General features: G+C 36.0%; 1 protein-coding gene across 1 annotated transcript in view; it reads right to left on the reverse strand.

The window, feature by feature from the left end:
- The window catches only part of Stoml2 (stomatin like 2), a 154,744-nt gene that overhangs the window by 90,625 nt on the left and 39,661 nt on the right, over positions 1-24,458 (reverse strand). Inside the window, exons 4-5 of the mRNA XM_090401638.1 lie at positions 18,774-18,832; positions 3,855-3,987 (exon numbers count right to left, since the gene is read on the reverse strand). Coding sequence (XP_090257764.1) covers positions 3,855-3,987; positions 18,774-18,832 — 192 coding nt within the window. The remainder of the gene's footprint in view (positions 1-3,854; positions 3,988-18,773; positions 18,833-24,458) is intronic.

Below are 24,458 nucleotides of genomic sequence, written 5' to 3' on the forward strand. Positions count from 1 at the left end.
ACACTAGATTAATAAAACACAAGTAAGGAGATGATTGCAGGTAGTCACAAAAAAAGATGTTTTTCACAATTCTATTCTTATGTAGTGGCACTATTCATTATGATAACTGAACCTAGACTCATTCATGGCAATAAATTAGTCCAATTGAAATAAATTTTAATAGTGATCCTGAGTACTAAATTTTGGTACATTCCATCAAGCCAAGAATTTTTTTAATTATTTACATAACTGAAACATTTTATTGCCAATAAAATAGTTCAGTTGTGGAGTGGCCTCTTTCCAAAAATGGAGCTCTAGCAAAAGACAAGTACTACTGCCATAAAAGCATGCCTTCCCTAGTTGGAGGAAATTCTAAGTAGACCTTCAGGTGGCAGATGCCTTGCATAACCCTGCTTACTGGATGCATGAAATGGCCATTCCATGCTTCATCACTAGAGTAGGGTTTCCAGTTTCTCTCTCTCTCTCTCTCTCTCTCATTTTCTTCCAACATGTAGTACAGGTGGAGACATCAATGTTAATGCTCTCCACACCATAACTATTTAACTAGGTAGCCAGTACTTTCTCCATTTGAGAATAGCAGTAAAGTGGTTTCAGCAAGCTGGCCCCTGGATAGTGGTTCAAATCTGTTTGGTAACACTTCAGGAGGCTTCCCAATCAATTGGCAAATAATCCTGTTGCTGCTGCTTACTTTGCCAGTCCAAAGGGAGTCCAAGTACAGCAGGATTGTACACTAATTACATCACAGCCATGCTTAGATTGGAGTCTAGGCACACCTTGTGCAGGAGTGGTAACCACAAGTTCTCCATCCTGATGTTTGCTACTGCTCTAAATTTTCCTAATATTCACTTGTTCAAATGGCAGACAATGTAAAAAATTGTACAGTCACTGCAATTAAAAAATCTCCCAAAAATATCAAAATTATTTTTAAAAATTACAAAAAAAATATATATATATATATAAATTTGAAAAAATTCTCTCCCACAACAATGTATCAAAAAAAAATCAAACAAAAGATCAAAATTCCTGGCGAAAAACTTCCAGACACTGTCACCATCCATGGTCTCAATTCTAATATCAGTGGCATGCACCAACACACCTAAAGACATTCAAACCTGATATGTTATTCATCACTGAACCTCAAATGGCATCATCTGCAACTACATCTCTGAACTTTCATTACATCATGCATGATGCCTTTTGCAAAAATAACAGAACTTGTATGTTTTTGTTAGATCTCATGTCTCATATGAAAGGTTATCAGACCTGGAATCTCCTTCATATTATCTGCTCTTCTTGAAAAAGGAGATCATATTTCCTTGCATCATCCCATGATGACATTACTGATTTATTTGGCTTTTTATCTATGAAAATTGAACACATACACTCTAATTATCCTAACAGTGAGATACTCTTCCTAGGTGATTTCACTGTTCACAATTGAGACCAGCTTCCCTTCTCCAACTTCAGTGAGCAAGATAGAAGAGAAAACAAAATGTCTGCAGTGAGTAATGATTTAAAACACAAATTGGTCACCAGTCTACTATAATTCTAGATAATCCCCATAATTCCCTCAACATCATGGATCTTTTCTTAACTAGCTTTCCTTCCAAACACACGCAACTGACATTAACTCTCTTCTTGGAAAGTATAACTGTAACACTGCGCAAATGTCATCTATATATCATCCTTCTGCCAGTCAATCACAGCCTTTTATCCTATTGGCTCTACAATGGGCAATTTGGATGATTTTGGGATTTTTTTTATTTTTATGATTCATTTCCATGGTCTGATCATCACTTTTGCTATTCTGATCCCAGCACCTACTAATCAAATAATATAATCCAATCTAATTTAATAAAACATCTAATGATCAAAATTATTCTCACTGGGATGAGTGCTTATATTCCTCACTCCATCAAAATCTTCAAATCTTAACCAAGTTCTGGTTCTCCAACAAACAACTGTAACAATAAACCACTAAAAGTACAAGCCAAAAAGTTGACTTTTTGGCTTGGACTTTTGCAGACTTCGATTCAAATCTGCAAAAAAAATTGGGCTGTGGTGTAAACATAAGCATTCCTCTATTGTACTAAAAGCTTGTGCTCCAGAACTAACATCCATTATGATCTGGAAAGTTCTGATAAACACCTAGAACAAAATGATATTAAAGCAACTGATATAACCACAATAAAGAACATACTAGTAGCAGAGTTATGAAGGTAACTTATGTTCTTATATCTTCATATGTTTTTCTTGTGGTTATATCAGTTGCTTTAATATCATTTTTGTTCTAGGTGTTTATCAGAAACTTCCCAGACCCCTCCCTTCATATTCATCTGACATCTATACAACAGCTTGGAAGCAAGTTTTTATCCAATTGGTAAAGGGAGACAAATCAACCTTCAAAATATTGCCCTATTGTTCTTATGTCAATACTCTCAAAAATAATAGAAAACATCACCCACAGCCAATTGTTTCACTACCAATATCAAATAGTGAAACAATTACTAAGTGATCACCAATATCAATTCTGGCATTCTTGCTCTAGAGCATCTCTCCTAGCTAACCTTACCACAACTTTTGGACATAAGCCATAGAAAAAGTTTGAAGAAATTCAAACTAATCACCTCTTGAAGTTGGAAGAAACTCAAATCAACTTCAATCACTGCTCTTAATATTTCCATAGCATTTGATCAAGCCTGACATCATTGTGGTCTTTTTACCAAGCTATTATTTTATAGTATTCCTCCCAATCTTGGTTTCTTCTTCTCTTCCGCTCATGGCAGGCTAAGTTCCTCAATGACAAATTTTTGCCATTTTTTTTAATGTCTGCTGCCTTTTTATGAAGTTTAAGTGGATGCTTTCTTTAATGTTGTCAATCCATTTCTTTCTTGGTCTTCCTCTGCTGAGCTGTACTTCAATTCTGTCATTTAATAATGTTTGGTGGTCTTTCTGGGTTCATTCTTAAAACATGTCCAAACAAGCTTAGTTGGCTCCTTTTTAGTGATGTAATTATTGTTTCTTTAAAGTTAAGTTCTTCTCTAACTTGGTTTGTAGATCATAAACTTCCTCTCCACTCATTCACTGTGGGTCATGATGGACGGATTCCTTTCATCAGACTTTTTAATCAATGCTGGAATACTCCAAGACTATGTACTCTCACCTGCACTGTTCCTCATATACATCAGTGATCTCTCTCTGACATTCGTGTTCATAGTTTTTTTGATGACAGTACTCTGCATTCTTCTCTTTCATTTTCAAAACATTGTAGTGCTCATGTGAATCAGGCTACAGGATCATCTATCTATAACCAATCTCCTTGCCATTCTCTTTGGAAAAGAGGTATATGAAATGATTACAACCTTCAGCTCTTCAAGAAACACATCAATAAATACCTTAAATAAATAATTTAAGGTATTCTCCTGCCCATACACAGTACTGTCAGTTCTAGGAACTTCTCACAAGTGGAGCTGATATAATATGTATATATATATATATTTCATTCTATGATTTGGGTTCAGTCAACATAATCTTGTCTCATTTCTTATAAGAAAAAGCACAAATCCACTCCCCTCACCTTTGATAATACAGAAATCTCCACATAAGATCGGATCACTTTTGGATGACTTAGACCTTTAGCTTTTCCTGCCACAAATTATTACAAATTGAATATGTTTCTTCATACATTTAGAACTAAGCTAGTTGTTCGACATTTAACACTCAAAAAATCCAACCACGATGCAGTTGTAGATGGGTCGTATATGCGCCAGTTAGATATTTTGTAACTTGCACAAAGTAACTTACAAACAGTTTATGTGTCTTAAGAAGTTCAATTATTGTTGAACCACACTTACCCACTATTGCAACATTTAAAGACTCTCTTTCTTTGAATACACCATCCAATGGGATTTTGCCTAATTCTGATCTCATTGTTGTTTGAGCTAACTGAGTAATAGCAAATTCAGGATCTTCCACCCCATAACTTGCCTAAAAGTATATAATTAAACATTTCATTTTAAAATGTATAGAATAAGCAACAAATGTACACAATACAATTTCAGCACATCAAAAGCTGGGTATTACTTAGCATTTATACTCATTACATATTTTTAATTATGACAAGTATTATGTTTTAATCTAAAAGTTACTTTTGTTCATATCAAGAAATAATACAGTCTAAATAGTGCAAGGAGCATTAGACACAATCATCAAAGCTAACATAGAATAATAATGAATTTATATATTTATCTCAAATCAGGCTTGACAACAAGAAACAAAGTGATTGCTGCTCTGGGATCAAAAGATCTGACCCCAATTTAAATATATTAACAATTAATTTTCATGTAGTACTATCATAATATCCTGTACACCCACTAAGAGTATATGAGGCAGGTTCCAAAAGTTTCCAGCCTGTTTCCCAAAATTCATGCCAATTTTAAAACACCTTGCATGACAGATAGTAGAAACTGTAACTAACTGAAAACTGGTATGCTAAGCTCCCTATCTATGGGGAGCTTAGCATACCAGTTTCAACCCTCTACCTGCATCATTCAGTTGGAGGTGCTCATTTGACTAACACGTGGCACGCTAAGTGGCTGTAATGTTAAAAATTGAGTACTGTGCAGTGATAAATTTTTTCAAAGTGCTATCAAACAGTGATTGGATGGTGTTTGTGAGGATGCTTCTCCTTCATATTCCACCATGAAGGAATGGGCTAAACAGTTTTGCCTAGGAAAAGAGAGAGCATCAATGATGATCCTCATGATGTCTCTCTTCTTGAAGAGGAACGAACTGCTCAATGACAGATGGCTGACGCTCAAAGAAATCTCAGAAAGGTTGGGGCTTTCTAACAACCGTCTTTTGCATCACTCACGAGAAGCTTCACAGGATGAAGGTCAGTGAAGACCTTCTCTCTTCAATTCAGAAGGAACATCGTGTGACCCTGTTCTGGCAAGTATTTAGAGCTTTGCCAAGGGAATCAGAGAGAAGTGCTGGAATCTACTGTCACTGGGGATGAAACCATGGTCCTTTATTATGATCCTCTTTCCAAAAGGGAATCCATGGAGTGATGAAGCACTGTGAAGCACTGCCGAGAAAAGCCAAGATCATTTAGTCCACCAAGAAGATCATGGCAACAATCTTTTTGGGATTGCCGGGGAATTCTCTTGATTGACTTCAAGGAAAGGAATATCACCGTGAATGTAGAATATTATGCTTCACTCCTGCACAAACTGCATACGCCATAAAGGAGAAGAAACTAGGAATGCTGATTCATGGTGTTCACCTCTTTCATGACAATGTTCCAGTCAATATGGCTATTGTTGCAAAGGCTGCAGTGAAGGACTGTGGCTTCCAGGAGAGAACCACCTTACAGCCCAGATCTAGCATCCAGTGACTACTACTACCTCTTCTCAAAATTGAAGAAAGACCTTCGAGGAAGAAAATTTGCAGATGACAATGAGGTGAAAGATGCAGTTTTAGGCCATTTTGCACACAAAAAGTTTCAAGACTATTTTTTCAAGAGCATAGAAATGTTAATTCAAAGAAGTGAAAGGTGTGCTGAAGGGTGATTATGTTGAAAAGTGACACAGTTGTTTTCTTTCTATCACCTCTAAAAGATAGTCAGGCCAGAAATTTATGGAACTACCCTCGTATATCAGGAATATGATGATGATGAAAATTAAACAGAATTATTTAATTATAAATAGTTCTATTTTTAATTATCAGCAAAAGAAATTCTTAGGAATGCACAGTAATAATACATTTGCACTTTTTTTTAACTCAATATTTTGGCAGATGGGCTTAAAATTACTATAAATCATTATGATATGCAACATTTATAGTGCTACATGGTAGGCCCAACTTTGCTGATAATCTGTAGATTCTACAGATATATTATTGCTGTTGCTAGGCAAATGCTGAGTACTACCAGTGAATGAGTTTGGATGGGGGGGATAAGAAGAAAAGATTCAATGAAGTTATTATCATCAGCCTTCCTTCCACCAGAAGATCTTTGGCAATGATGTAAACTCAATGAATTACTGAATTAAGTCTGAGATCAGTTTTCCATATGACCAAACTAAGGCTTGTGTATCTTCAGAGTTAGGAAAATAAATCACATGAGAGTTAAATGGATGACTAAAACTTTTAAGAGGAAGGTGCATACAAAGAAAACATCATATAGATCCAATACTAGAAAAAAGTGATGATTGAGTCCAGGAACAGTATTAAAAGTAGACTGCAAGAGTGATAGCCATGGTGACGAAGGCAATATCAGACTATGAAAAGAAGTTAACTAAATCCTAAAGAGTTTTTTCACTATATATCAAGAAAAGGAGAAAATGACCATGGAAAGTGCCAGAGACATGAGAAATAGAAGAGTTGTTGAGTGGTCACTTTAGTAATGTATACATTCCAGGCAGACAGACATACTTAACATTCTTTGTGGGTTAGATGTATTAAATTCAAGAGCTTGATTAAAACAAAGCAGCAGGTGGGATAACAGTGCAATAAAGTGCTGAAGGAGTGTGCAAGAAAATCAGCAATTCCCCTGATCTTGTTGTTCAATTTGAGACTTGTCACGAGCAAAATAATTCCGAAAGAGAAGGGTGGTCAGGGCAGATGCAACTAATTATAGACTAAATGATATCTATAAAGTAGTCATTAAGATAGTGGAGAGGCTAGTGACACACATCAAGAAATAGGTAGATAGCATTTTGATCCACTACAGAGGACACCAATGCTTTGTTAAAGGTAAGGTCTTGCTTTAGCCATTTGTTCACATCCTAAAACAGAGTGACAACAAAGTTGTACAGGAAGAATGGATATAACATAATGCTTCTGGACTCTACCAACCATATAACAGGTCTCCACATGAGAGGCTGTTTCACATGGAATGAGTATTTAAAATAAGCATGTGATATGATTGCCCGATTGCTGAGAGTGAGAAAAGAATGGATACTACACTGGGTCATGCTGTCTAACTTTTATATTAATTATAATGGAGATAGTCTAGAGCAGGGGTTCCCAACCCTATGCCCGCAGGCACCATGGTGCCCATCGACCAATTTGTGTGTGCCCCCTGCTGTTCAACCGTGTGCCGTATAGTTTGAAATAATCACGCAACAATTCATGGCATGCTATATGATTAAAAGGCATACAATGTAAAGTAGATGCGCATTCAAAGTTGTTCATTCCAGCTTAAGAACTGGAATATCACCATCATCATCATCAAATTCCTGCTATGTATCCTCAAGGAGTGTACAGGATATGATAGTACTACATGAAAAATTTACATCATTATTAATTTCCTATCTACAATTTTCCTCCAAATCAGTCTGTTACTTGTCAAGACTCCAACATTATCAGATCTTATATTTCTATCATCTAAGGCACTTTGTACCGTATCAATCCACCTATATCTTGGTCTTCCTCTGGGTCATTTTGCTGCCAAACTGGCAGAGAACACTTGTTTTGCTAATCTTCCCTCTCCCATTCTGTTTAAGTGACCATACCACCTCAGATTAGCTTTGCTAACGCATTCCTGGATGCTGACAATGTCAAGTTCTTTCCTAATATCCTCGTTTTTAATATGATATTGCCATTGATGCCATCTGTTCACGCCTATAATCTTTCTTGACCACAGACACTTGACCAAAGACCTTTCCCTGGTCTTTGGTCAAGTGTTTTACTTCTGACCCAGCTCTCAGATCCATAAGTTAAAACTGTTTGATCACTGTCTTGTATACAGCTAATTTAGTGTTCCGACTAATTCCTCTCTTATTCCATATGAATTTATTCAATTGACTTCCCACCACACCAGCTTTGCTGATTCTGTTGTCTATTTCTATATTTAATTTACCAACTTCAGTAAAAATTGTGCCTAAATAGCTGAAATGTTTTACTTGTTCCACAGGTTCTCCACTCACAACACAGCTGACATTTTCAATGATTCTGCCTATTTTCATTGTCTTTGTCTTTTTATTGCTGACCTTCATACCATATCTATTACAAGAGCTATTCAATTTACTCAGAGAATCTTGCTGACTTGTAGCGGATTTATTTAGAAGTATAACATCATCCGTATAAAGCAAAGAGCTGACATTAACATCTCCAATTTTGATATCATGTTTAATACCACTTTCCTTCATAATGTGATCCATATAGATAATGAATAACACAGGGGATAATGTACATTCTTGTCTCACACCAGATTTAACATTAAACCATCTTCCTGTACTTCCTTCAATTCTAACTGCTGACTTACAACTCAAATAAAGACTAAGTATTGCTTGATATAATGCCCCATTGACACCATATAACTGCAGCGTATTGAATAGCTTCTCTCTTGGCACCTTGTCATATGCCTTTTCCAAATCGACAAAACTTAAATACAGATCTTTGTTATATTCCCATGCTTTCTGAACTATTTGTCGTAAAGTGAAGATCTAATCCTGACAGCCTCTATTGGCCTGAATCCAGCTTGTACTTCACCAAGCTTATCTTCCACAATTCTTCTCAACCGTTTCTCAAGTATACTTGCATAGATCTTGCCAAGAACGCTCAGTAGGGAAATACTTCTGTAATTCTCACATGCAGTTTTATTTCCCTTTTTATATATGGGTACTATTAGAGCTCTACTCCAATCATCGGGAATTTGTCCCTCTGTCCAGGCCTTCTGAACTATGCAGTGGAGCCACTGTAAGACTCTTATACTACCATACTTCAGCATTTCTGGTTGAATATCATCTACTCCTGCTGCCTTTCCACATTTCAAGCCTTTGATGGCTTTTTCTACTTCAAGTATGGATATGTATTCCTGACTGCATGCCTGGTCAGTGTTTTTTACTACTGTGCTGTCATCACTGCTTGTTACATTTAGAAGTTTTTCAAAGTAATTACTCCATACTTCAAGGATATCTTTCTCTTCCGTTTTCATGTTACCTTTATCATCTCTAACTCCTTTTACAGCACATTTTCCTCCATTCCTAAGCTTCTTCAACAACCGCCAGAATATTTTGCCACCTTCTTGATATTTATTTTCTATATTCTTGCCAAAGTCCTCCCATGACTTTTGTTTAGTTAGTTTTACACAGTGTTTAGCATTCTTGCATTTGTCTCTATATTCTCTAAGAGCACAAGCTGACTTATTTGACAGGAACTTTTGATATGCTTTCTTCTTTTCCTTCACTGCCTCTTTAACTTCCTGTGTCCACCAGGGAGTTCTGATTTTTTTATCCTTACAGACAACCTCACCACATGCCTCTCTGGCAGAATCAATCAATGTTTTCTTCAGAGTTTGCCAGTGAATCTCCAAGGTTTGATTCCTGTTCTCAAACTCTTTCATTTTTTCTTCAATAAACTTTGTGTATTTTAGTCTACAGTTCACATCTGAGAGCTGCTCAACTTTTATTCGCTTTAAAACTTTCTTACATGTTATTCTTTTCAATATGAAATTCAATTTTATCCTACTCAAGACTAAATAGTGATCACTTCCAATTTCAAATCCTCTGTACACCCTGGTGTCCTGCACCAGGGAGAAAACATCACTATCAACAATAACATAGTCAATGAGACTTTTCTTATTCCTAGCCTCGTCTCTCCATGTGAATTTGTGCACATTTTTATGTTGGAACATGGTGTTAGTAATAACCAGTCCATGTGCTGAGCAGAAATCCAACAGATATTTGCTATTATTATTAGCTTTGCTATATTCTCCAAATTTTCCCAAAATAATTTTGTATGTCTCATAATCATTTCCTACTCTGCTATTTAGATCCCCAACAAGGACCGACTTTTCATTTTTCATTGTGTCAGTGGCTTTTTCTAAAGCCTCAAAAAATTCCTCCACTTCTATCTTAGTAGAACCTTCTGTGGGACCATAGGCACAAATAAGTCTCATTGTCCAATTCCCCATTCTGATATTAGCCCACATCACTCTACTTGAGACTGCCTGCCTGCCATACAAGAAGATTAGCCTCGTATTTTGTGTTGAATACTATGGCTACTCCTTCTTTTCCTTGATTGTTATTGCCTGAATATAACATTTTGTATTTATTGCTCAGAAAGATCTCACCAGTTTTGGTCTTTTTTGTTTCAGTCACCCCGATTATGTCGATCTGGTACTTATCTAATTCCTCAGCTAGTTCCATTTCTTTGCCATTCAGGCTTCTTAAGTTGATAGTACCGATCTTTAACTCTGGTGATGTTGAGTTGGGGTTTGTTTTCAGATTTGTTCCAGTAGCTGACTTTTTGCTGTTCACCCTGGTTCCCTGGCGAAAACAACGGTGGCCTTGTTTAACCGGGCGACGCCCCAGCCAGAATGAAATTTTGTCATGTCGTACCATCATTTTTAATTTTGGTTTAACCAATAAGAATACAATTTGGTCGGCTAAATCCCAAATTGCCAGCTCATCCTCGTTCTTTCAGTATCCAAGTAGATACCCAAAAGGGTGCACCACGAGAAGCTGAGGATTGGACATTAGGTCAGAAGCCCTGGTCGGTTCTCTGCATTCCTTTAAAGGCTATGTGGAGGTCTCCTATCAGTTATACAGCTTTGACCCTTAAGCACCCCGAATATCACCATAAATTTATGAAGCACTGGCCAATGAAATGCAATGCCAAAGATGACACTAACTTACATATATATATTTGGTGTCGCACTGATTTGATCGCTGGCTTGTCAAGACCTCCTGAAAAGATTAGTAGTATTTTGTGTTAATGGCAATTTTACTAGAATTTTAAGTAGTATTGTTTGCTTTTTGTTTCTTGGTGTGTCTGTGCAATTTTTGTGTGTTTTCTGTTATTTTAAGTATTATTTTTAAGATAAGATAGCGTACATATGGCACCGATAAAGAAAAAAATGGCGGCCAGGTCGCCATGTTTGTTTAAGAGTTTTGATGTAAATGAATTTATGCAATGTGCTGTCTGTGAGATGTATGCTTTGCGAAGAGCAGTGGGAGTCTGGTTAGAGGGTGCTAGTGGAGTTAATATGTGCAGAAAGTGTAAGGAGAATGAGGATCTCAAGCGTGTTTCGGGTGGCGAGAGTGATATCGTTAACGATAGTCAGAATGTAGAAATAGTGGAATTACTGAGCGAGCACTTTGCAAGAGTATATCATCCAGGTGGTGACATTGCAGGAATGGAAGAACCAACAGCTTATACTGGAATTGTGATGAATGAAGTAGAGGTAACTATTCTATTACAGAACCTCAATGTCAATACATCTGTGAGATTGGATGGTATACCAGCTCGTGTCGTATGTGAAGCGGTTAAAGAATTGTCAGTGCCCTTTACCATTTTGTTTAATTTGAGCTTTGGGTCTGGGTCAGTCCCGACGGGATGGAAAGAGGGGAAAATAGTTCCGCTGCATAAAGGTGGTTCCAAGGCTGCTGTTGAAAATTACCGGCCAATCAGCATAACAGGAATCATTATCAAGGTCATGGAGAAAATAGTCAAGTGGAAAATACAAGATTGGATAGAAGAAAATGGGATACTGTATTGGGGACAGCATGGTTTTGTGAAGGGTAGGTCATGCCTCAGTAACTTGTTCACGTATTATAACACAGTGACGACTGAACTGGATAAGGGTAATGGGTTTACAGTGATTCTACTGGACCTTGCTAAGGCCTTCGACAGGATACCACATGGAATTCTAATCAGTAAATTGCAGCATATGGGGATGGATAGGAGGGTGGTTGACAGAGAGATATCAGAGAGTGGTTTATTCAGGAGTAGAATCCACAAGACGGCCTGTGACTAGTGGTGTGCCACAAGGATCTGTTCTTGGATCACTGCTGTTTAATTTGTTCATTAATGATATAGGAAAGGATCTGAACAGTTCATTTGTTTGCGGATGATGCAAAGTTGGGTAAGGCAATAGTGAATGCAGATGACGTCAAAATTTTGCAAGATGATTTGGATAGATTGGAGGTCTGGGCTAAGGTGAATGGATGTCAATTTAATGTGGCAAAATGTAAGGTTATACATTTTGGGGTGAGAAGATGAGCAGCAGATTACTACATTGGTGGAACTGTACTCCAGGAAATTGATGAGGCACGAGATTTAGAAGTATTGGTGGATAAGGAGTTGAAGTTTAGGGGCACATTGCAAAAGTGGCCAAATCAGCTCATCAAATCACTTGGTTGCTGAAGAATACGTTGACAAACAGAGACAAGCAGGTTATTGTTCCTCTGTATCGAGCCTTGATAAGACCCCATCTCGACTACTGTGCCCAGATTTGGTCACCTAGGTTTCTTCTTGATGGGGAGGAGGTGGAGCAGGTCTGTGGAATGAACCTTATGAGAACAGGTTGAGGATTTGTGGGTTGCAAAAATTGGTTGATAGGCAGAGGAGGGGAGATATGATTGAGACATTCAAATTACTGAAGGGTTTCTATAAAATTAATTCAGAAGATATTTTTGATAACAGGGCTGGTTGTGGGAAGACTAGGGGACATCCATGGAAACTGGGCAAAAGTGTGGTTAGTAAAGGTGTTAGAGCTGGGTTCTTTACTTGTAGAGTGGTGAATGAGTGGAATGCGCTCCCAGAGTCTGTGGTGGATGCTGTGACAGTGAATGAGTTTAAGGCGAGGTATGATAGACACGGTATGAATGTAGAATAGTTGTGATGAATATGATTTGGGGCCTCCCTCGATGAGTCTAATGACTCCATGGAGTTGCCCGTAATAATAATAATAATAATAATATTTAAATTTTTATATAATGTAAACTTTTAAGTAATAAAACATTTGATTATAATGTAAATTTTGTATGTATTCATTTAACAAAAGAATTCAAAAAATTTGCTTGAAAACATAGATGGTGCCCGTCACCCTACCGGTATTTTAGAATGTGCTCTAGGATACAAAAAGATTGGGAACCCCTGGTCTAGAGGGTGATATCCAGTTTTTTTCTAATGATATGAGAATCACTGTCCAATAATACCCAATCTTCAGAATGATCTAAACAAACTGGTTCTGTGGGAATATGATAATAATGAATGTTAATTCAATGTTGTCAAGCACAGGATTATGCAAATTGCGCTAAGGACACTGTAGACAGAATATATTATGTTAATGCAAGCAGTTCATGAAGCTAGAAATTTGGCAATGATGCTGGACAGAGAAATCATGGTTAAGGGACACACTGCTAAAGTAGTTAAGTCATCACATAAATCAGTGTTGAAGAAAACACTAATGTGTAGGAATAAGAAAAATTATTCCTCCCTTCACTTTACAAGACTACTATTTTTTATGCGACTTCCACCTACAAAGGTTGTAAACCTAGTTCATTAGTATCATGGGTGGTTAAGGATTTCTTTACTGTATATATAGATATTAATTTTATATATTTTATTAATTTCTGATGTAAAACATGGAACTTTTTCAAACCACTTCAAGCATCCAATATGGGTAACAGTCTTACACAAGGTGATGGTATTCATCTTCCACCTAATGACATTCACAAATATCCATGCCCTTAGTGTGACTTAAATCCAGCCTGTCAGAACTGGGTCTGGGTAATTGGATAATGCTGCTACTGCACCAGTAGCATGGATATTTGTGAAATTCTTTAGATATGATTTTCATCATCATAATAAAAGTAGTATGAGATCACCATATTGTTTACTGGAAGTCGATACATAAAAAGACCATGTTTGACCATCAGAACAGAATTTCTTGCTTATCACATTCTTGGCCATTCAGCCTTTTGTGGATGAGATTCATCATAAAACATCCATAATAAATGCCAGTTAACTTTATTCTGATAATCTGATATACATTAAAATCAAAGATGAGGATCCTATTCTTCCTAATGATTGAATGCAGTTTAACTAATATACTTTTCAGTTCACTTGATTAATTTGAAGTTTACTATCATTTATGCAAATATACTCAAGAAATGACTACGAAAAATAGAAGAAGGGAAGCATGGTAAAGAATAAGCTGGATTCAGGCCAAATAAAAGTTATCAGGATCAGATTTTCACTTTAAGACAAATAATTGAGAAATCTTGAGAATATAATAGGAATTTGTATTTAAATTTGGCAGATCAAGAGAAGGCAAATGACAAGGTGCCCAGAGGAAAGCTCTTTAGTTATATAGTGAAATAGGACATTATATCAAGCAGTACATAGTCTTTACATAAGCCATAAGTCAGCAGTTAGAAATGAAGGAGGTACAGGAAGATGATTTGTGGTAAAATCAGGTGTGCAACAAGGATGCACATCATCTCCACTGTTATTATCTATATGGATCACATTATGAAGGAAAGTGGCATTAAATCTGATATCAAAATTGGTGATGTTAGGCTTAGATCTTTACTTTATGCAGATGATGTTCTACTTCTGAATAAATCCAGTATACATCTTCAAGATACCCTGATTAAATTGAATAACTGAAATATGAAAATCAGCAATAAATAATCTTATGCAATCTCTGAGGTTACATATCAGACTTCAAATGATGATGACTTACAGTTAATAAAATATTACATTACAGAGAGAAAGAGAGAAAATGGCAACCCATCTGAAATCTTTCTATGATCCATGGGTCATAGATTATATATATAGAGAGATTTTATGATATATATATATATATATATAAATGAAAACACCTGAATAAGGCTATAAAAACTCCTTGGCTCTCGGTTTATGTCATTCAATTCTTTTAAAAAATATGTTAACAACCGAGTAAATCAACCTCATAAAATTACTTCGTATCTTTAACATATATATATATATATATATATATGTAATAATATTTTTTTTTAATGCATAATAACCCATAATGCATTGCAGTATACATCTTCTAGTGAGATGTGCTTTACATTATGGGAAAATACTAAGAATAGTGATTCACAGCTTTACCCACCTTTACAAGAGTTGCACTGGTGTTGCACCATCTTAAAACTTGAACTTTGTTTTAGGCGCAAACTTAATTGTTTGCATACTTGGGATTAGAAGTTAAAATAACCAAGTTTATAAAATAACTTGGTCATCCTAATATACAATATTCCCAAGTTAAAAAATTTATTACATTTATATCTCCTCCAGAGATTTTTATTAAAAATAAAAACATCTTGTTGCAACTTCTATAGGTAAAGTTGATAAGGCTCCGTATTACTATAACCTTGGTATTTAGGGTCTAACTACTCAATGAGGAGACCTCAAAAAAGGTTGAAACTGGTCTGGGTAGTGACCCCACCCATAATGCATTGCAGTATACATCTTCTAGTGAGATCTAGTGAGATGTGCTTTACATTATGGGAAAATACTAAGAATAGTGATCAGCACTTTACCCACCTTTACAATTAGTTGCCCTGGTGTTGCACCATCTCTAGACTTGTTTCAGGAGGAAAATTAATTGTTTGCATACTTGGGATTAGGAGTTAAAATAACCAAGTTTATAAAATAACTTGGTTATCCTAATATATATATATATATATAATAGAAGAGACAGGATCTTATTTATAGGGGGTGCTTAAGGGTCAAAGCTGTATAACTGAGAGGAGACCTCCACATAGCCTTTAAAGGAATGTGGAGAACCGACCAGGGCTTCTGACCTAATGTCCAATCCTCACCTTCTCGCGGTGCACCCTGTTGGGTATCTACTTGGATACTGAACGAACGAGGATAGACTGGCAATTTGGGATTTAGCCGACCAAATTGTATTCTTATTGGTTAAACCAAAATAAAAAATGATGGTACAACATGACAAAATTTCATGCTGGCTAGGGCGTTGCCTGGTTAAACGAGGCCACCGTTGTTTTCGCCAGGGGAACCAGGGCGAACAGCAAAAAGTCAGCTACTGGAACAAATCTGAAAACAAACCCAACTCAAAATCACCAGAGTTAAAGATCGGTACTATCAATGTAAGAAGCCTGAATGGCAAAGAAATGGAACTAGCTGAGGAATTAGATAACTACCAGATCGACATAATAGGTGTAACTGAAACAAAAAAGACAAAAACTGGTGAGATCTTTCTGAGCAATAAATACAAAATGTTATATTCAGGCAATGACAATCAAGGAAAAGAAGGAGTAGCCATAGTATTCAACACAAAATATGAGGCTAATCTTCTTGAATAGCAGTCAGTCTCAAGTAGAGTAATGTGGGCAAATATGAGAATGGAGAACTGGACAATGAGACTTATTTGTGCCTATGGTCCAACAGAAGGTTCTACTAAGGTAGAAGTGGAGGAATTTTTTGAGGCTTTAGAAAAAGCAACTGACATAATGAAAAAGGAAAAGTTGGTCCTTGTTGGGGATCTAAATAGCAGAGTAGGAAATGATTGTGAGACATATAAAAATATTTTGGGAAAATTTGGAGAAAAGAGCAAAGCTAATAATAATGGCAAATATCTGTTGGATTTCTGCTCAGGACATGGACTGTTTATTACTAACACCATGTTCCAACATAAAAATGTGCACAAATTCACATGGAGAGTAGAGGCTAGGAATAAGAAAAGTCTCATTGACTATGTTATTGTTGATAGTGATGTTTTCTCCCTGGTGCAGGACACCAGAGTATACAGAGGATTTGAAATTGGAAGTCTTGAGCAGGATAAAATTGAATTTCATATTGAAAAGAATAACATGTAAGAAAGATTTAAAGCAAATAAAAGTTGAGCAGCTCTCAGATGTGAACTGTAGACTAAAATACAGAAAGATTATTGAAAAAAAAAATGAAAGAGTTTGAGAACAGGAATCAAACCTTGGAGATTCAGTGGCAAACTTTGAAGAAAACATTGATTGATTCTACCAGAGAGGCATGTGGTGAGGTTGTCTGCAAGGATAGAAAAATCAGAACTCCATGGTGGACACAGGAAGTTAAAGAGGCAGTGACAGAAAAGAAGAAAGCATATCAGAAGTTTCTGGCAAATAAGTCAGCTTGTGCTCTTAGAGAATATAGAGACAAATGCAAGAATGCTAAACACTGTGTAAAACTAACTAAACAAAAGTCATGGGAGGACTTTGGCAAGAATATAGCAAATAAATATCAAGAAGGTGGTAAAATATTCTGGAGGTTGTTGAAGAAGCTTAGGAATGGAGGAAAGAGTGCTGTAAAAGGAGTTAGAGATGATAAAGGTGAGATGAAAACAGGAGAAAAAGATATCCTTGAAGTATGGAGTAATTACTTTGAAAAACTGCTAAATGAAACAAGCAGTGAAGACAGCACAGTGGTAAAAAACACTGACAAGGCATGCAGTCAGGAATACATATCCATACTTGAAGTAGAAAAAGACATCAAAGGCTTGAAATGTGAAAAGGCAGCAGGAGTAGATGATATTCGACCAGAAATGCTGAATTATGGTGGTATATAAGTCTTACAGTGGCTGCACTGCATAGTTCAGAAAGCCTGGACAGAGGGACGAATTCCCAATGATTGGAGTAGAGCTCTCATAGTACCCATATATAAAAAGGGAAATAAAACTGAATGTGAGAATTACAGTGGTATTTCCCTACTGAGTGTTCCTGGCAAAATCTATGCAAGTATACTTGAGAAACGGTTGAGAAGAATTGTGGAAGAAAAGCTTGGTGAAGAACAAGCTGGATTCAGGCCAAATAGAGGCTGGTTTTGTCGATTTGGAAACAGCATATGACAAAGTGCCAAGAGATAAGCTATTCAATACGCTGCAGTTATATGCTGTCAATGGGGCATTATATCAAGCAATACTTAGTCTTTATTTGAGTTGTAAGTCAGCAGTTAGAATTGAAGGAAGAACAGGAAGATGGTTTGATATTAAATCTGGTGTGAGACAAGGATGTACATTATCCCCTCTGTTATTCATTATCTATATGGATCACATTATGAAGGAAAGTGGTATTAAACATGATATCAGAATTGGAGATGTTAATGTCAGCTCTTTGCTTTATGCAGATGATGTTATACTTCTAAATAAATCCGCTAAAAGTTTGCAAGATTCCCTGACTAAATTAAATAACTGTTGTAATAGATATGGTATGAAGGTCAGCATTAAAAAGACAAAGACAATGAAAATAGGTAGAATCATTGAAAATGTCAACTGTGTTGTGAATGGAGAACCTGTGGAACAAATAAAACATTTCAGCTACTTAGGCATGATTTTTACTGAAGACGGTAAATTAAATATAGAAATAGACAACAGAATCAGCAAAGCTGGTATGGTGGGAAGTCAATTGAATAAAAGAGAGAAATTAGTCGGAACACTAAATTAGCTGTAATCAAGACAGTGTTCAAACCAGTTTTAACTTATGGATCTGAGAGCTGGGTCAGAAGTAAAACACTTGACCAAAGACTAGAGACGGCAGATATGAGAGTCCTGAGAAAGATTAGTGGTGTGAACAGATGGCATCAATGGCAATATGATATTAAAAACGAGGATATTAGGAAAGAACTTGACATTGTCAGTATCCAGGAATGTGTTAGCAGAGCTAATCTCAGGTGGTATGGTCACTTAAATAGAATGGGAGAGAAAAGATTAGCAAAACAAGTTTTCTCTGCCAGGTTGGCAGGAAAATGACCCAGAGGAAGACCAAGATATAGGTGGATTGATACGGTACAAAGTGCCTTAGACGATAGAAATATAAGATCTGATAATGTTGGAGTCTTGACAAGTAACAGACTGATTTGGAAGAACATTGTAGATAGGAAGTTAGTAATGGTGTATTTTTTTCATGTAGTACTATCATATCCTGTACACCCCTTGAGGGTACATGGCAGGAATTTGATGATGATGATGGATCTTATTTATATAAAAACTGTGCAATATCACACCAATTATTTATTCTTACCTTATAGGGATCAACAACTCGCAAGTACAAAACACCGTCTATGTTCAAATTAACGTTATCTAAAAATGGCAAAAAAATTACACATTAAACTACAAAATATGCAACTAATAGATGTTAAAAATTAATATAAATAAAAATACAGAACATATTATAAATTTACTAATCTCACTATAAACATCAGAGAATGACAATGTACATATAAATTACTCTTCTTATAGGATACAAATTACTCTTCTTATAGGATACAAATTACTCTTCTTATAGGATTTTTAACCTCTCAACTTCACATGAGAGGTTAAAAATCCTATAAGAAGAGTAATGCATGTGTGCACATGTGGGCAAGTCAATAGGGAAGAATTAGGCTCATGCTGATGTATTTCTTCAAAAGCTGAAGGTTGTGGTACAAAAAATGGTTATGAAAAATGACATTCCAAAGAAAAGAAGTAATGGAATCAAGCAGGAGGAGAAGCTGCTTGTTAAGTTCAAAACAGAACTATGCATGAATACAATACAGGTATAATTCTGCTACTCCTTTTATCTAAGCTGTCGAAAACATTTCTTCTAATCATGTTTTGATGAAATTATATCTCATCATCATCAAAATTCCTGACATGTATACTCAAGTATACAGGATATGATAGTACTGCATGAAAAATTTACATCATTACTAACTTGCTATCTACAATTTTCCTCCAAATCAGTCTGTTACTTGTCAAGACTCCAACATTATCAGATCTTATATTTCTATCATCTAAGGCACTTTGTACCATATCAATCCACCTATATCTTGGTCTTCCTCTGGGTCGTTTTCCTGCCAACCTGGCAGAGAACACTTGTTTTGCTAATCTTTCCTCACCCATTCTGTTTAAGTGACCATACCACCTGAGATCAGCTCTGCTAACACATTCCTGGATGCTGACAATGTCAAGTTCTTTCCTAATATACTCATTTTTAATATGATATTGATGTCATCTGTTCATGCCTCTAATCTTTCTCGGGACTCTCATATCTGCAGTCGCTAGTCTTTAGTCAAGTGTTTTACTTCTGACCCAGCTCTCAGATCCATAAGTTAAAACTGGTTTGAACACTGTATTGTATATAGCTAATTTAGTGTTCCAACTAATTTCTCTCTCATTTCATATGAATTTATTCAACTGACTTCCTACCATACCAGCTTTGTTGATTCTGTTGTCTATTTCCATATTTAATTTACCATCTTCACAAGAATTATACCTGTATTGTGTATTAACTTAAATGCTTAAATGAAAGGAGTAGTGGAATTATACCTGTATTGTGTATTTCTATAAATTTGTTAGAGCAGTGTCCATGGAAATACCTACAGAAAAAGCACAATACAGAAACAAAATGTCTATGAGAAAATGGTAAAATTGGTGTGAGTGTGCAAGAGGTGCTCTATTAAGTAGACTATTTTCTTCTAAATTTCATCAAAATTTTTAGGGAGATTTTTGGTGTACCACCTAAAATGTGCTTTCAGGTCCTTTCAAGGAGCGGATATAGACTCGGACCATAGTTTAGTGATTGCAAACATCAAATTGAAATTAAAAAAGAAATATAAACCCCAACATCAGAATAGAAGAGATACAGCAAGAATAAATGAAGCAGAAATAGGGAGAAGGTACAGAACAGTGTTAGAAGAGAAACTTAAAAGTGTGGAGAAAGAAAAAACTCGAATCTAAGAGGGAAAAGAGTAATGAAGGCGACAGAAGATGCAGTTGAAGAAACAGCACCAGAAGTAGAGAAGATCAAGAAGAAATGGATTAGACAAGAAACGCGGAGGTTATCAGTACAGGAGAAAAGAATGTTGTAGATAAGAAGGGATACATCAGAACAAATAGAGGAGCAATATATAAGAAAGTGTAATCAGGTGAAAAAAGCAGTCAAAATGGATAAGATGAAATGGTTAGAAGCCCAATGCAACAATATAGAACAGTACTATGGAGAGCATAAAACAAGGGAGGTATACAAAATTATCAGAACAATTAATAGAAAGTGGCAACCAAAACAGACCACAGTTAATGATGAAAACGGCAAAGTATTGATGAATAAAGAAAAAAATTGTACAGCGGTGGACAAGATACTGTAGTGAGTTATATGAAGAAAAACTAGATTTAGATAGCATTGGGAAACTAACTGAAGAATTGAAGCAGATATCACCACCAGGTAATGAGCATGATATGGACATTTTAAGAGGAGAGACAGAAAAAGCAAAAGGCTAAAACACAACAAGAGTCCTGGTAACGTAAAATCACTGGAGAAATGATTAAATATGGTGGTGAAAGTATGGTTACAGAAATGCACCAACTATGTAATATGGTATGGAAAGAAGGGAAAATGCCAGAGGAGTGGGTGTAATCAATATTAATGACATTATACAAGAAAGGAAATAAGCTAGAATGTAAAAATTATAGAACAATTGCCTTGACAAGTCGCCTTGGTAAAGTGATGATGATGATATTGACAGAAAGACTGAGAACACAATTGGAAGCATACAACTACAATTCAACAGATTTTGACAATGACGTTAACAGAGAAAGCTAGGAGAAAAAACAAAAACATATATACTTGCTTTGTTGATTTTCAGAAAACATTTGACAGTATTGACCAGAAGTGACGTTAGCAGTTCTGGAATCGAAATCCTATCGAAATGATAAAAAACTAATAGCTATATTAAAAGATGTTTATCAGAATGCAGTTGCAGCAGTTAGAATATGTGATGATTTGAGGAAATGGCTTAGAACAAGCAAAGGTACTAGACAGAGGGACCCAATATCACCAAGCATTTTCATCGCACATTTAGAAAGAGCAATGGACAAACTGAAGGAAGATGCCAAAGGAATATCTCTACACACAGAATGAGAATTAACATCTGAGATTAGCAGATGACATTGTTATTATTCAAGAAGATGAAAGAGAACTACAAAAAACACTGAAACTGTTAAATGAGGAAGGGAAGAGATCTGGAATTGTTCTGAACTTGGAGAAAACAAAGACAATGGTATTTGGTGAGAAGAACTTGAAACAAAAGATACAAGTGGATGGAATTGATATAGAAAATGTAGAACAATTCACATATTTGGGAAGTAAAATGACTTCAATCCTCTCTTTCTCCTATACATTAATGACATTCTTTCACTAAATTCAAATTCTCTCCATGGTTTAGATCAGGGCTGCCCAAAGCACTGCCCATGGGCTGCATGTGGTCCGAGGCACGATACTGTGTGGCTCGCCTGTGGGTTTTGATTTTCACAAGCAAAAAAATAAAATAATTTGAATTGAATGCATATTTAGATATTTTAATTCTATCACTAATCGATAATCTCAATGTTGGTAATTTAAATTGGTGTTTTTACATCACTATATATCCACGTTTTTCAAATATTAGATGTGTCAAAGAAGCATTCTCACACTGTTTTGTTCTAACGCGCATGCTCTGGGTGCTCATGGGGAACATGACCATGCGATAAGTGCGCAATAAGTGTTATTTGTTTGTTCAGCTTTCGAGGTTGTGGCGCTGCTACTCACCAAATTACTAGATACACACTGTGATGTGGGCCTAACATTTGTGTCGCTGTTGCTCACCAAATTACTAGATATGCATTGTGATGCGGCACTCGGATAAATTTTTTTTTTTTTAATGCAGTCCTCGGATTACCTAAGGTTGGATAGCCCTGGTTTAGATGATGGCAGTGCATTCATGATGCAATCATGAAGAGAAGCCAAAACAGCACTTTGCTTCCTTTTATTGAAGCCATCTCTATAGAAGAAATTGGAACCTTCTCCCAACATTAAAAAAGCTCCTGCATACATCATTAATCTTTTACAGCTGCAAAAGAATCACTAGTACATGCTATTCATTCAAAAAAGTACACCTTATCAATTGTATATCCTCTGCTACAGACCTGATATATCATGTAAATAATTTACTGAATTTTATATTCTTAACAATCTTAAGCATGTGACTACAATACTAACAGTTGAATCAGCATTAAATAAGTTTAGAACAAAGTTTTTTTTTTTCATTTATTTCAGGATACAGTATCAGGATATCAGGATAATTTCAGGATACAGTATCAAAATCATTCGATACTGTATCCTGATAACATGTTTACAGCGATTTTTTTTTCATCATCATCATCATCAAATTCACAGTACTACATGAAAAAATTACATCATTATTAACTTCCTATCTACAATTTTCCTCCAAATCAGTCTGTTACTTGTCAAGACTCCAACATTACCAAATCTTATATTTCTATCTTCTATGTATTAATCCACCTATATCTTGGTCTTCCTCTGGGTCGTTTTCCTGCCAACCTGGCAGAGAACACTTGTTTGGCTAATCTTTTCTCTCCCATTCTGTTTAAGTGACCATACCACCTCAGATTAGCTCTGCTAACACATTCCTGGATGCTGACAAGTTCTTTTCTAGTATCCTCGTTTTTAATATGATATTGCCATTGATGCCATCTATTCGTGTCCCTAATCTTTCTCAGAACTCTCATGTCTGTGGTCTCTAGTCTTTGGTAAAGTGTTTTACTTCTGACCCAGCTCTCAGATCAATAAGTTAAAACTGGTTTGAACACTGTCTTCTATACAGCTAATTTAGTGTTCTGCCTAGTTTCTCTCTTATTCCATATGAATTTATTCAATTGACTTCCTACCATGCTAGCTTTGCTGATTCTGTTGTCTATTTCCATATTTAATTTACCATCTTCTCTAAAAATCATGCCTAAGTAGCTGAAATGTTTTACTTGTTCCACAGGTTCTCCATTCACAATGCAGTTGACATTTTCAATGTTTCTGCCTATTTTCATAGTCTTTGTCTTGCTATTGCCAACCTTCATACCATATCTATTACAACAGTTAATCTTGCAGACTTGTAGTGGATTTATTTAGAAGTATAACATCGTCTACATAAAGCAAAGAGCTGACATCAACATCTCCAATTTTGATATCAGGTTTAATATCACTTTCCTTCATAATGTGATCCATATAGATAATAAATAACAGAAGGGATAATGTACATCCTTGTCTCACACCAGATTTAACATTAAACCATCTTCCTGTACTTCCTTCAATTCTAACTGCTGACTCACAACTCAAATAAAGACTAAGTATTGCATGATATAATGTCCCATTGATACCATATAACTGTAGCATTTTGAATAGCTTCTCTCTTGGCACCTTGTCATATGCCTTTTCCAGATCTACAAAACTTAAATACAGATCTTTGTTATATTCCCATGCTTTCTCAACTAACTGTCGTAAAGTAAAGATCTGATCCTGACAGCCTCTATTTGGCTTGAATCCAGCTTGTTCTTCGACAAGCTTTTCTTCCACAATTCTTCTCAACAGTTTCTCAAGTATACTTGCATAGATCTTGCCAGGAACACTCAGTAGGGAAATACCTCTGTAATCCTCACATTCAGTTTTATTTCCCTTTTTATATATGGGTACTATGAGAGCCCTACTCCAATCATCGGGAATTTGTCCCTCTGTCCAGGCCTTTTGAACTATGCAGTGCAGCCACTGTAAGACTTTTATACCTCCATAATTCAGCATTTCTGGTCGAATATCATCTACTCCTGCTGCCTTTCCACATTTCAAGCCTTTGATGGCTTTTTCTACTTCAAGTATGGATATGTATTCCTGACTGTATGCCTG

The sequence above is a fragment of the Typopeltis vanoorti genome, chromosome 12 (assembly GCF_054136105.1).
Source record: "Typopeltis vanoorti isolate ZY-2024b chromosome 12, IOZ_Tvanoo_1.0, whole genome shotgun sequence".
Lineage (NCBI taxonomy): Eukaryota > Metazoa > Arthropoda > Arachnida > Uropygi > Thelyphonidae > Typopeltis > Typopeltis vanoorti.